General features: G+C 58.5%; 1 protein-coding gene across 10 annotated transcripts in view; it reads right to left on the bottom strand.

Moving 5' to 3' along the window:
- Nucleotides 1–13,479, bottom strand: part of CACNA1C (calcium voltage-gated channel subunit alpha1 C) — a 485,400-nt gene that overhangs the window by 171,423 nt on the left and 300,498 nt on the right. For all 10 annotated transcript variants that reach the window (XM_073789178.1, XM_073789179.1, XM_073789180.1 and 7 more), the window contains exon 5: nt 10,018–10,157. In XM_073789178.1, coding sequence (XP_073645279.1) covers nt 10,018–10,157 — 140 coding nt within the window. The remainder of the gene's footprint in view (nt 1–10,017; nt 10,158–13,479) is intronic.

Raw genomic sequence — 13,479 nt, 5'->3', positions numbered from 1 at the left:
GCGTCCTCAGCCACTCCCTGTCACAAGCCAGCGGGAGGGGACGGACCAAGCGTCACAGGCGGCTGGGGCTCGTGTCCTGTGTATCAATCACTTCCTGGGACACTGGCCTTGCTGTGTCTTCACTTCCTCTCCCCTCATTTTTCTTTCCAGTGTTTATAAAGCATGTGTCACGTGTAAGCCTAAGTGGCCTTTATTATGACCATTATTTTAAATTAGGTGACAGTCACTGGGCTGTTGGTTGTAATTTCAGGTTTGGGATTTCCAGGGAAGGGCCAGCCACTAAGGAGAATCAACAATGGGGCTTCCTGAGTTTAAGAAGCTCTGTCTCCTGTGGGACCTACACCACTGGCCACAGTCCTGGGCACAAGGTCAGTGCTTGGGAAAGAGTCCCCTCTGGACTGATGGCTGGGAGCTGCCGAGGGTCACACCCTGCCCGGGACTCGGGCTAGAATTAGTGATTCCAAAGGCATTCTCAGCTTACGGCTGTTCTCTGTCATCGAAGCACAGGACGATACTGCTCAGAAGAACTTAAGGGCTGAGAGAGTTTAACCCTCTCCTTTCCCAGATGTGAAAACTGAGGGCTGGAGGTTAAAAGGTAGGTCACATGTCTGGCCAGACTCAGATCCCTGGTGTCCTCACTGCAGGCCCAGAAAACCTCCCACTTCACCACGAGGCCCGCAGGGGCAAGAGGACCATTTCTCATCAGCCCCTATGGCCAGGGTCCAGGGGCCATTGAGACATAAATAAACCAACACCTGAAGTGTCGCCTGTCTCTGGTCTTGAGAGCCAAGCAGGCACCTGCTGTGAAGCTGCGTCTCCTCCAATGACAGAGGCCTGCATCCTGCAGGGGGTGTCCCTGCCCTGGAAGACAGCCTGAGCCCATCTCTCTTCACAGCTCCGGGCGAAGCACTCGGGGCCACACCTGCCTGTCTGTAAGTTAGGGCTCCTGTCCCCGCTCTCCTGGACCACTGGGCCGTTTAACCCGCCAGTAAAGCTCTTGGAGGCGAGAGCCTGGCACAGATGTCCAACATTGCCTTTAGCTGGCGGTAACCCTGACATTTATCACCGCCTACGTTTTGTTCTCAAATCAAAAAGGGACACTTTCCTCCTGGGGGAGTCTGTGCACCTCAGTAAACAGGAGAAGTTTCTTGCTCAGTGTGATTTTTTAGCTGCTGCAGGTAGAGCACAAACAACAGGGTCTTTCCTGGTTTAGTCTCGTGCTGTCACCGATACTCAACAACCTCTCCGTCGAGCTCCACGGCAGCAGGGCTGGAGCTTCTGGAACGTGCTCCCTGTTTAAACGAACTTGCTTTGTTGTGTTTCTTTTCTCAGGACCGGCCACTGTGGCTCATCACCGTCCAGAAACCCTCTCGTCAAGGGGCGGGTTTACAAGACTCTGTCGCTAGAAGCTCACGGGGCTTCACAGGTGAAATCTCCCCCCTTTCCATGGAATACCTGTCATTCATCCCACTTGGTAGGTAGAGAAACTGAGGCACAGCACAGAGCAGGGAGCAGAAAGGTCGGCGGCAGAGCCGGGACTGTGACTGTTCCCTCCCAGCCCCCGGAGCCTGGGCCCCTGGGAGACACCGTCAGGGAGAGGGGCCAGAGCTGCGGGATGGGGGAGGGGCCATGGCTGTGCGCAGGAATCCCACGTCGGAGGGGCGAGCGTGGGTGCCTAGCTGCCCAGATGCACGAGAGGGGTGCTGGGGCCCGGGCGGGGTGTGCGGGACCCCATCCTGAATCCTGCCCTGCTCCCGAGGGGCAGGCCGGCCCCAGGGAGCCGACTTCAGCCTCCTCTTCCCGCAGACGCCAACCTGTTTGGAATGTTAAGAGGCCAGGCTATGCACGGTGTCCCAGAGGGCTCTGTGGGCTGCGGGGCTGGGAGGTGGGGGGCACCCACACTCCCTGGCTTTGCGTCCTCTCGGGGCGGCTGGGAGCCACGTGTGTGGGGGGCTCTGCAAGCTCCGAGACCACCCAGCAGGGGTCCCTCATGACCGCCGTCACCTTCTTACAGACGGTGCAGGGTCCCGGGTGCCAGGCGGCTGTGTGACGGCGAGGAAGCCACTCAGCTCGTCCAAGGCAGCGTCCCCATCTGCAGGGTGGACGCTTGGTTGGACCGGATGCCTGAAGTCCCCTCCCACTCAGACACCCTGACTAGGAATCGCACCGTGAGACGATGGAAGGAATAAGGTTTTATCACTTCCTCTTTCTGTGAAAGAAGTGGTGGAGGAAGGTTCCAGAACGGGGTGGGCAATGGCGGGCAGCCTCGGCCCGTGAGAAGAAGGGGGAGGGGTGGACCTGCGGGTGGCCCTTCTGCACACGCCCCGTCCTGGTAAGTGTCCCTCATTTTGGATAAGGTTCCATGACATCGAAGACCCCTTTAGGACAAAAGGGATGAAAAGGCAGAGGAAGCAAAGTAGAAAGTGAAGGGGAAGAGGACTAAGTCCAAGGAGATGGGGGAGGAGGAGGGGTGGAGGGGAGGCAGGACGGCCCGGCACCGCGCGGGTACTGGTGGGCGGAGGGTGAGACCACGGGGCAGGAAGGAGATCTGGGGGCTCCGCAGCCCAGACCCTCCTGGTTGCAGGTGGAACAGGGGTGCAGGGGGGGACAGGCCTGTCCAGGGGCAGTGGGCTGGGCAGGGGTGAAGGTGGGCTGCAGTCTAAGGGGCTGCACACCTCTGGCTTGTACACCAGCCCCGCCTGCGTCACGTGGGCTCTTGACGGGGTCAAGTCACGTGAACCAGGAGGACGGCGGGGTGGTGACACGGCAGCAGGAAAAGCGGCCGGTGGGCAGGAAGCAAGGTGGATTCGAGCATCTGCTCTGAACAGGGCTCTTCCCTGGGACTCGGTTTCCAAAATCTGTACATTTCAGGCCCGAGTCACTTGATTTGCAAGAATCAGCTCCGGATGGCCTTTCCCTTGTCAGCTCTGGAATGGTGAGGTGTCCTCGGATAGGAGCTGCCTGCCGGGACCATCTCCGCTGCAGGCCCCGCTACCGGGCACGGGACACTGTCCCCGAGCAGGATTTCAAATCCCGGTGGCCCAGCTTCCCAATGAGCACATATCAGGCAGGACAGCAGGACCACTTCTGAACCATCAAAGTGTGGAAACACTCGGGAAAGTTGCTTCCAGCAGCTCTAATCTGCTCCCAGTGGGTATGATTCCCTGGCAGTCTCTCTAATCAGGGCGGCCAGTCTCACAGCCACTAAGCCCCAGGAGGGGAGCCCATTCTGGGGAGAAACTGCCTCGCAGGACGAGGAGAGTTCACCTGGGTACTTGGGCACTCGGGCGAGGTTTAACATTTTGCAGCAGGAATTTTACAGTCAAGAATCCACTCCATCAGGAACAATAAAAAGAGGGCCAGGGTCCTGCACGGGGGATTAGTGAGAGCAGGACGCCCGGTTGGCCTCCACTGCTGGCTGGGCAGGTGGAGCGCGGGAGGTTCTTTGGTCCGGCTCTGCTCCTGGCTCTGCCCAGCTGGCTGTGTCCAGGGTGGACGGGTGAGCCCCCTGGAATTCAGGGTGCACCATCCGTTCTGATATTCTTCAGGTTTCCCAGACATTTAGCTGTCTCTCTGCAGTGCGGTGTTTGAATATTTCTAACGGGGAGGAAAGAGCATCACCGCCTGGGAAAATGCCTTACTGGCGTGGCATCCGGGACAACCCCCGACCCGTCTGCTCCCTGCTGACCCTGCTTCTCACCACCTCCCCCTCTGTGATGGACGTATCCATGCAAAACCTCGTGCTGGACTGGGCTGGCCTGCATCGGTGGCCCCCCAAAACTAGGTTTTCACCCCAAATGTCCTTTCATCTCCAGCCCTGACCGTTCTGCATCTACCTCAAGGCTCAGCTGAAATGCTCCTCCTTCGTAGGAAAGGTCTGGACCCGTCACCGTGCCTGGGAAGCCCGCCCCTTGAGTCCATTTCATTGTTTGCGCGTGAGCCTCTGGCAAGCTTTGCTATTTAATGCTGGGATATTCTTTATGTTTAAAGTATATCTGTACGGAATCTAAAAAAAATGGTTCTGATGAACCCAGGGGCAGGACAGGAACAAAGATGCAGACGTACAGAATGTACTTGAGGACGTGGGGAAGGGGAAGGGGAGGCTGGGACGAAGTGAGAGAGTGGCATGGACATATATACACTACCAAATGTAAAACAGCTAGCTAGTGGGAAGCAGCCGCATAGCACAGGGAGATCAGCTCGGTGCTTTGTGACCACCCAGAGGGGTGGGATAGGGAGGGCGGGAGGGAGGGGATATGGGGATATATGTATAGCTGATTCACCTTGTTATACAGCAGAAACTAACACAACGTTGTAAAGCAATTATACTCCAATAAAGATGTTAAAAAAATAAAGTATATCTGCTTTGTCTTGACCGTGCTTGTCAGATATTTCCATTTGACATGCCTCACGTCAAGTGATGTGATGTAACAGTGGCTACCATTTAACTGGGCACACACTACAGGCGAGGCACTTTGCATGCATTAGCTCACTTTGTTTCCCTAGTAACATGTGAGATAGGTCCTATTATTATTCCCATTTTACAGATGAGGAAACTAAGGCACAGAGAGGCTGAGTAACTCCCCCCGGGTCACAGAGGAAGTCAGGGGCAGAAGCCAGACAGTCTGACTCAAGAGCTCTTGCCTGAAACCATCACGGCTCAAGTCCCTCCCAGTGCTGTCTACGTAGCATTCAATCAACAGATATTTATCGACTGATTGGTGCTGACTGTTTTCCAGAAACGGTTCTAGTCTGAGCAAAGGAAAATAGGAGGAAAGAGCCTGACCTCGCCACACGTGGTCCCCTCACTTCCCGGTGAGTAAGCAAACCCTGCTTGACAAGAAGCTGATTTCTAACCTGTGTGCCTCCAGAAATAACAGTCCCTTGAGAACGAGCTAATCTCACAAAAATTCATGTCCTCGGGAGCCTTTCAAGCATCCAGGACCTTGGCAGACGGAGGTGGTGTCTGTTGGTCTGTGTCCCCAGCACGGGGCTCACAGCAAGTGATCAATAAACGCGGATGGGGGCGGATGGGCTGCCGAGCCTGGCACCGGCCTTGCACGACGTCCCTGTGGCTTCTCTGTGGTGCAGCATGCCTGCCTGTCTGCACCTCTGCCGAGGGACAGTGGGGCCTCACAAGCCCTGGGGACTCACTTCCTTTACTGTGGGAATTTGATGGAGCAAAGTGATCAAAGCTTAGTTGCACAGCGTCTCACTGAGCATCAGCTGGTTTCTGCACCCACAGTGAGATGCACACCCCCCGATCCCCAGCCTCCCTGTGTACAACTCTAGGGCCTCAGCCACCCTCTCTCCTCCCTCCTGATTTCCTGGCGGCCCCTCCTCACTTGCCCTTCAAGGTCTGTCCTCCTCCTCCAAGAAGCCTGTCCTGATCTCTATCCCCACTCCCCAAGGTACAGAGTCCCCCAAAGCACACCTGTCACAGAATTCAACACGTCGTACTCAACTTTTTTTTGCACATCTCCAATTTCTGTTCTCTACCTTCATTTCTATGAACATTATTTTCTCTGACAATTCAGTCTTTTTGAGACACTCTTAGTGTCTGACTCATTTCTGTATCTTCTAAGACAGCTAGTGAAGTCCTACATGAAGGAGGTACTCAGTGGGCTTTGCTGAAAAAAGTTAACAAATGACTCATGGCCTTGCACCCTCACAAGCACCTCTCTCCCTCCATGATCTGTGACCCTAAGATTTCAATGCCATTTAATACACATCTGGACGCAAAAAATAATAGTAACTTTTTGGGCTTGGAGTTTCTGGTCCCGCAAACCACCCAGTTAGCCTGTTTGTTACAGAAGCAGCACCTGACTATGTACTACCTATGAGCACAGCTACACAGCACACAGTTGTCGTGAAGACCAAATAAGTTAGAAGAAAAAAGCCCTTCGGAAACACTAAAGGAGGCGCCCGTGAACGGAAGGTCTTCAGTACCAGCGTCCCTTAGGGGCGGGCTGGTGTTGTGTCCCGGCCACGTGGAGCCCATGAGGGGCCCAGTCACCCCACAACGATTGACCTGGCGTTTCTGTAGATAATTGTAGAGGCTGAGGATACAGCAGTGAGCAAAACAAAAAAACGGCTGTCCTCGTGAGGCCAGGGGTGACAAGCAGATAAACGAGGGCAAGACGGTGGAGAGAGATGTAGGAGAAATAAAGGGGGGAAGTGGGCAGAGGACACGGGCGGTGGGACAGGTCCCGGAGAAGGTGCCGAGGCCGCGAGGCCAGCCGTGCGAAGGGCGCCCAGACGGAGGTCCCACCACGTGGGCGGGCTCGGGCTGCTGCGGCACAGCTGGGGGTTGCGGGGGCTGGTGGGGGGGGGCCGAGGAGGGTGGGGGGGAGCGGAAGCTGCAGAGGGGCTCTGTCTCTCAGGAGGTGGGGAGCCTGGAACAGTGGCACGTATTTTGAGAGGACCATTTGGCTGCTGTGTTGAGCCCCGGCTGTGACAAAGGGCAAAGGGCAAAACAGAGACTCCTGCCAGGAGGCGGCGGTGATGGTCCGGGTGAGGGGTGGTGGGCGCTGCAGTGGACACGGAGGTGGCAGGAAACAGTATCTGGAAGGTGTGGCTCGTAGGATGCTCTGAGGGCCTGGAAGCAAAGGGTGGGACAAAGAAACAGGCCAAGGATTTGTGCCTGAGTCACTAGAAGGATGAGGCTGACCTTTACCAAACGGGAAAGGCTCTGGGGGACATGGTGAGCTCAGGGCGCCGCCTACCAGGCCTCCCGCGAAGGGACGGAGGCGGCAGCGCAGGTCCGGCCTCGGAGGAGAGGGCCGTGTGCGGGCGGCAGCAGCTCGCCGCTATCACAGGCCACACACGAGACTGGGCGTGACCACCAGGGACCGGGGCAGAGACAGAAGAGGCCCAAGGACGGAGCTGGCGCTCCCAGCAGCAAGAGGAGGAGAAGGCGAGGGGAAGTCAGCCCGCGACTCCCACGAGGAAAAGCAAGTGGAGTGAGGGCAGAGCTGAGAAGGAACAGCGTCCCCAAGGCCCGGGGACGATGCGGCTCACGGATGAGGGACCACCCGCTGAATCTAACCCTGCAGAGAGTCAGGTAAGCGGTCCCGAGACAGGCCGCTGGATTCGGCACCGTGGAGATCCCCGGTGGTCTCAATAAGAGATGCCTCGGCGTTGCCATGGGGGAGAAAGCCGGGCAGCGGCAGGTCCAGAGAGAAGGAGGAGACGGGAGCGGTGCGGCGGGGAGGAGAACCAAAGGCTGTGGCATCGGAGGAGGGAGGCCTCCGTCCAGGTCTGCGGCGGGAGACGTCGGTGACGTTGTCTTCCACGAGACCAACCAGACCAGCCCGGGGCACTTAGCCACCTGGGTCTACACACGTCACTACTTAAAAGGTCGCAGAGACGCTCTCCCAGGGAGAAAGGCTGGGTCAGCCCTGCCTTGAAGCCCCCGAAAGAGCTTTTCCCTTTTCACCAGTGACCCACAGAAAACAAGACCCTGCTGCTAGCTGTCTGGGAAAGCCACAGCTACCTGCAGGCCCCATGGCTGCAAGAGCACCAGCTTCACTGACAGAACGTCTCCCTGAATCCAGGGCGGGGCAGCAGGGCCTCACACCCGAGAGGCAGAGTCCCGTCTTCACCCTCTCGGTGGAGCGGCTCCCAGCCCCGCAGTGCGGAGCTGCCGTCGGCACCGCACACGGACGGCACGCGGTCCGCGAAGCTTGCTCTGTGGAGAAGCCCCGGCTACTCCACGGGATCCAGCTCCCCTGCACCTCTGATTAGGAACCTCCGCACCAGAGTCGCCACCGTAACTAGTCCTGTTAGTAGCACCCCCTCCGTCTCTGAGGGACAGTGGACTGTGATCACAGCCCTTCACCTGTGCCGCCCTGTATGGACAGCACGCTTCTGTGTCCTGTCACCTCTGGGACCACGGCAGCCGCGTGACTTGCTCTGGCCACTGGCACGTGAGCAGCCATGATATACACCGGGCTGAGCAAAAGCCTAGAATACGCCTGTGTGGTCTGACCGTGTGCCCCTTGGCGAGAGCTGCCCCGTGCCGTGAGGGCCACAGGCACGCACGCTGGACGCTGCCTCAACCTGGGCTCTGGGATGAGGTGACGACAGAAGCTGGTCCGGCCCGGAGCCCTCATGCAACACGAACCAAGGATGCGTGATTCTTGTTTTCAGTCACCGAGAGTTTGGGATGTTTTTTTCCTGCAGCAAAAGCTGCCTGGTGTCCTCTCATTAGAGTTTCAAGCTCCTCCAGGGAAGGGACCATGCTTATTTTCATGACGCGTCCTCACGCCCTGCACGGTGCCCTGACGCTGTGGGCCCTAAAGAGCGCACACACAGCATCACGCCCGTGGTAGCGTGCTGGGCTGAAGTGTGGGCTCAGCTCACAGTCCCTGCCACCGGCGCGTCGGCTGCACCGTCATACTAAACCCCTTAAACTCTTGAGCGAACCGACTCCCGCCCTGACTTCTCATTCCTTGAGTTTGGCCTATGGAGTGATGGCGAATTGACCACGAAAAGCCAAATAATTTAGGCTTTGCAAACGGGCCCCGGGTCTCAGCCGTCACGGACACTGTTGCCATTCTTAGTGCCCAGTGGTTAAGGCCAAGCAGAGGGGCCATGGTCTACACTCGCTGGGAGTTAACACAGGCCACCGCTGCCCGGGGACCCCCACTCTTGCCTCTGCCCACCCAGGGAGTTCCCGCCCCGCGCAGAGACCAGGCGAGCAACAGGCAGGAGTCAGAGACAACGCAGGGCACAGCTCTGGGCTTCAGGGGGCTTATAAGGTAACGGCAGAGGCAGGACAGGCCTGTAAGCGTCTAAGACGCACGCAGTTCTTTACGGGAGGTCACGTGGTGCCGTGGGGAGAGTTGGTTTCACTCAGGAGGCCTGGTTCTCTCTGCTCTGCTGTGGTCAATTCAGTTACTCCGGGAGGACCTTTCCACTATCCTGCGTGGGTGCGGAAAGCACTGGACAGGTCGATACAAGATCCCTCCCTCGTGTTCCCACAGTTCTGCACCCTGAGAGGTTTCACCCACTGAGTGGTGGCCGTGCAGGTGGACAGGTGGGCGTGCAGAGGCCCCCTCTACCTTCCTGGCCCGGCCCTGTCTCCAAGCTCGTCTGGCTGCAGCCCGCTTCGGGGGTCTCCTCCACCTCGAGTTAGGGCCCAGACCTGGTCACGCTGAGCGGACGGTGACACGTCCCAGCACCCACGTCCAGAACCAGGTCAGTGAGCCCCAGCTGAACAGCAGCGGCAGGAGGTCCGGAAGCGGACTCAGCCCGGGAGCAGGTTGGGCCGGGATTTGCCGGGGCGGACGCTGGGAGCCCGACCTTCTGTGTCCAGGGCTGGGGGGCCCCCCGCCATGGGGGGCTGCTGCCGGAGAGGGAGAAGGGGCGCTGTCCCCGGGCCTGTCTCCAGGCCAGCGCCCTCCCCCCTCAGGGAAAAGCAGTTCTCACTCTGACAGGCGGCGAGCCCAAAAATAGGGCTTCTGTGGCCGGAGATGCCCCACGTGATGTGAAAGGAGGAGAGGGCTGGCAGAAGTGGCAAAGCAGAACTTCCTGAACATGCACGGATGCTTTTTTTGCCTGGGCACAAACGAGCGGCCCCATAGAAACCGACGTGGTGCCGCAGACACAAGGGCAGGAAACTGACCACCGTTCTGTGGAACAATACAGACAGCAGAGATAATCCCATGGGCTCCCATGCCCTGGGAGCCTGGGGAGCAGCTCACTGCTCTTCTGCTGCAAATGTATGTAAACCCCCAGCCCTGGCTGGGGTGGCGGACGGGGCTGCTCAGATGGCCACGGGGCTGTTCTCTGTGCAGCTGTCTCCACCAGGCTGTGGATTCCCCAGGCGGTCACAGGAGCGGGGGCCACAGTGGGTTCTAATGGACTCACAGCAGAGCTGGGACCTTTAGAGCAAAGGAACCCATTCAAGAAAACCCTCCGTGTATGTGAAATCAGGTTCCTTGGCAATTCAGGCTGGGGGGAGACTGGGGGACGGTGAGGAGGTCACGCGGCCGACAGGCCCAGGCTACTTACTCGGGACCCCGGACACCAGCCGCAGAGGCCGCAGCACGCGGAACGCCCTGAGCGCCTTCACGTCGAATCCAGCCCCCTTCCCTCCCAGGGCGTTGGCCCCGTCGGCTTTGGTGGCTTGCTCTAAGATTGCACTGAAAAGCCTGCAAGAGAAGGAGAGAGGGGGCGTCAGGACGTTCTGCCGGCCCAGCGGGGCTCCGAGTCCTCCGAGGGACGCTGGGAGGCGAAATGTGTGGGCACCTCCAGCCACCATCAGTCCGCTGTGCCGGAGGGTCCGGGACCCCCATCGGATGACGGTCCCTCAGGGCAGGTCCCGCCTGCCCTGTGCTGGCATCGAGCGGGCTTCGCGGCACTGGCAGCCCAGGCAGGGCGTCAGGCAGGTGGAGGCTGCCGCCAGGGCCCGTGCCTCTGCCCTCCCAGCGTCCTGGCTCCACGTCCCAGCTCCTCCCGACGAGCCCCTGGCTTCGATCTGAGCCTGGGCACAGACGAGTGGCCCCACAGAAACCGCCGTGGTGCCGCAGGCACCAGGACAGGAAACGGACCACCGGCCTCGGACCCTGGCAACACCTGTCATGTTGGAGTGACGGGGACAAAGGTAACAGACACATGTTCCAGAGGGGACAGAGGAGCGTTCCAGACGGTTCTGTCCAACAGAAACGGTGCAAAGCACAGGTGTGGGCCGTGTGTGCAAGGTAGATTTTCCAGTAGCCACGCTAAAAAAGTGAAACAGGAACAGGCGAAATGGACGGTGAGGATAGATTTTATTTAATCCAGCATAACCAAAATAGGATCACTTCAGCTGGAATGAAGAGTTTTGTTTTGTTTTGTTTGTTTTGCGGTACGCGGGCCTCTCACTGTTGTGGCCTCTCCCGTTGCGGAGCACAGGCTCCGGACGCGCAGGCTCAGCGGCCATGGCTCACGGGCCCAGCCGCTCCGCGGCATGTGGGATCCTCCTGGACCGGGGCACGAACCCGCGTCCCCTGCAGCGGCAGGCGGGCTCTCAACCACTGCGCCACCAGGGAAGCCCAGTAATAGAGTTTTTAGTGAGGTGTCTGTGCCTCTGCGTTTTGCGCTACATCTTTGAGACCTGCTGTGCTCCACACACAGCGCATCTCGAGTGAGCGCTCAGTGGCCACCGCAGCTGGAGGGGAGGGTCCTGTAGAAAGAACCCCTCCCGAGAAATTTTGCTGGAAAAAGGCAGGAGAAGAGAAAAGGTAGTTCCTGCAAGAGGGCGTGGAATCGTTTTGCTTGTTTTTAAATGAAATCATGTAATAGAGACAGACGATGGGCAGTAAAGAAGTGAGGGGACAGTGGCTGGAAGGGTCGTACCCCTGGTGGGCAGGAGGGCAGGATGCCCACAGAGGGGCACGAGCCCAGTAGCCAGGACGGTTCATCACGGTCCCGGGGAGGGAGGTGCATTGTGGGTTCAGATGCAGGTGTGGGAACAGACGGAAGTCCTCTTCTGACGGCGCCTCTCTTCTCAGCGAATCAGGTAGCAAGCCATCAGCTGGAATGTGAAAGGGGAGGGAGTCCTGGAAGCTTGAAGGGTGAGGCAAAGGCATAAAGGGGTCGCAGAAGAAAGTGTGGTGTGAATGGAGCCAGGCCGTGCAGTACGGTTTCCAGGCACCCAGGGCCTCTGGGAGGAGGTGGTCATGAGGGGAAGTGACACATCGGCTCAGCCTTGTGCGTTTCTCTACCCGCCCCAAGGGCACAGCTCAGGTAGCAGCTGGTCGGACCGGGGTCGGAGTTGGTGCTTTTGCAAGTGATCAAGGAAACGAAGAGAGAAGTAACAGCTGAGTGCAGACACAGGCGAGAGACGACCTCAGGGCAGGAGGAGGGCACCGTCGGAGTCCAGTGCCGGACGGAGGGAGCAGGAAGGATGGGTGGTATTTTCAGGAGAGCAGGAAGCTGGTCCGAGGCCATGGAGAGGATGTGGCTCGCGGTCATGGCGGGGATCCTGACTTCGACCCTGGGAGTGGGCAGCTGAGACAGGACAGAGTCAGGATCCCTGGGGAAGAAGACGTCAAGGAACCAAGAAGCTTGGGAGGCTGATGGCGGGACAGTGTGTGATGGAGAGGAGGAGCTGGCCAAGAGCTCGTGTCTCCACAGCCAAGGAGAGACTCAAAGGCGTGGGAGGACCACGACTTGGAGAAGCAACGGGTAGAGGGTCTGAGGACACAAGCATCAGAATTGGAGGGGTTGGGCTTCCCTGGTGGCGCAGTGGTTAAGAACCCACCTGCCAGTGCAGGGGACACGGGTTCGAGCCTTCATCCGGGAAGATTCCACATGCCGCGGAGCAACTAAGCCCGTGTGCCACAGCTACTGAGCCTGCGCCCTAGAGCCCGCGAGCCACAACTACTGAAGCCTGTGCACCTAGAGCCCATACTCTGCAACAAGAGAAGCCGCCGCAATGAGAAGTCTGCACCACAACAAAGAGCAGCCCCTGCTCGCTGCAACTGGAGAAAGCCCGTGTGCAGCAATGAAGACCCAACGCAGCCAAAAATAAAATAAATAAATTAAAAAAAAAAGAATTGGAGGGACTTAGGGAGGAGGGGGGCGGTGGTCTGAAAGCAGAATAAGAGGAAGCAGGGCTCCTCTCCTGGCCTGCGAGCATTTGGAGGGGAGGGGCCGTATCTTGAGAGACGGCAAGGGCAGCAGGACCCGCGGGGAGAATGAGAGAGAGAAGGAGGGACCGGTGCTGGGGTTAGGGCAGCACGAGGCTCCCTGCTCTGGAATAAATCTGGTGAGGACCCAGCAACACCCGCTCCGTACTGATGTTTTCTCGACAGAGCTGAGGAGCTGGGACAAAGCTTGCAAAGCGGAAATCTGGTATCTGGACTTTTACAGAAAATGTTTGCTAAGACCAGAAATGGGGAGGGATTGTGGGGAACACAGGGCACCTCGGAAAGGTTTCGGGAGGGATTAGAACATGCAGAGAATGTACGGGAATGGGAGTCTGGGATCCTGGGCCACCTGTGGGAACCGAGAAGAATATGGGAAAGGGCCCCGTGGACCATCTTTGTCTTTGTACCTAGAGACGTCCCACTGACTCGTGGTCAGAAGAGCGCACTGGGTCGTGCCTAGGGCCAAGGAAGACGCCCAGGGAGCAGACCTGAACCGGGCCTGGGCATCCTGGTCTTGAGGAACAGGCTGGGGCTTCTATGACCCCTGCCCCAGGGGGCTGGGGCTGGGAACGGGGAAGCTGCAGCTGGGGGCTTAGCAGAAGCTTAGACCCAGGCAGGGCCCAGCGGCGGGAGCTGGTCTAAACAGGGATTTGCAAAACGTGCTCCGGAGAGCCCTCGGGGACGTCTCGGGCAGCGAGGCCAGGGATGAGTGGCTTCCCTTTGGTCTGTTTTCCACGCGGGGACCCCGAGTAGGCTGTGTCTGCACGGTGGGTTCTGTGGCCAGACCGCGTCTGATGTCCTGCCTGCTCTGTGTTCCTTCACCCCAGCTCGGCAGTCCGAC

This window comes from Tursiops truncatus, chromosome 11 (genome assembly GCF_011762595.2).
Source record: "Tursiops truncatus isolate mTurTru1 chromosome 11, mTurTru1.mat.Y, whole genome shotgun sequence".
NCBI lineage: Eukaryota > Metazoa > Chordata > Mammalia > Artiodactyla > Delphinidae > Tursiops > Tursiops truncatus.
This window is presented reverse-complemented; position numbering and strand designations above follow the sequence as displayed.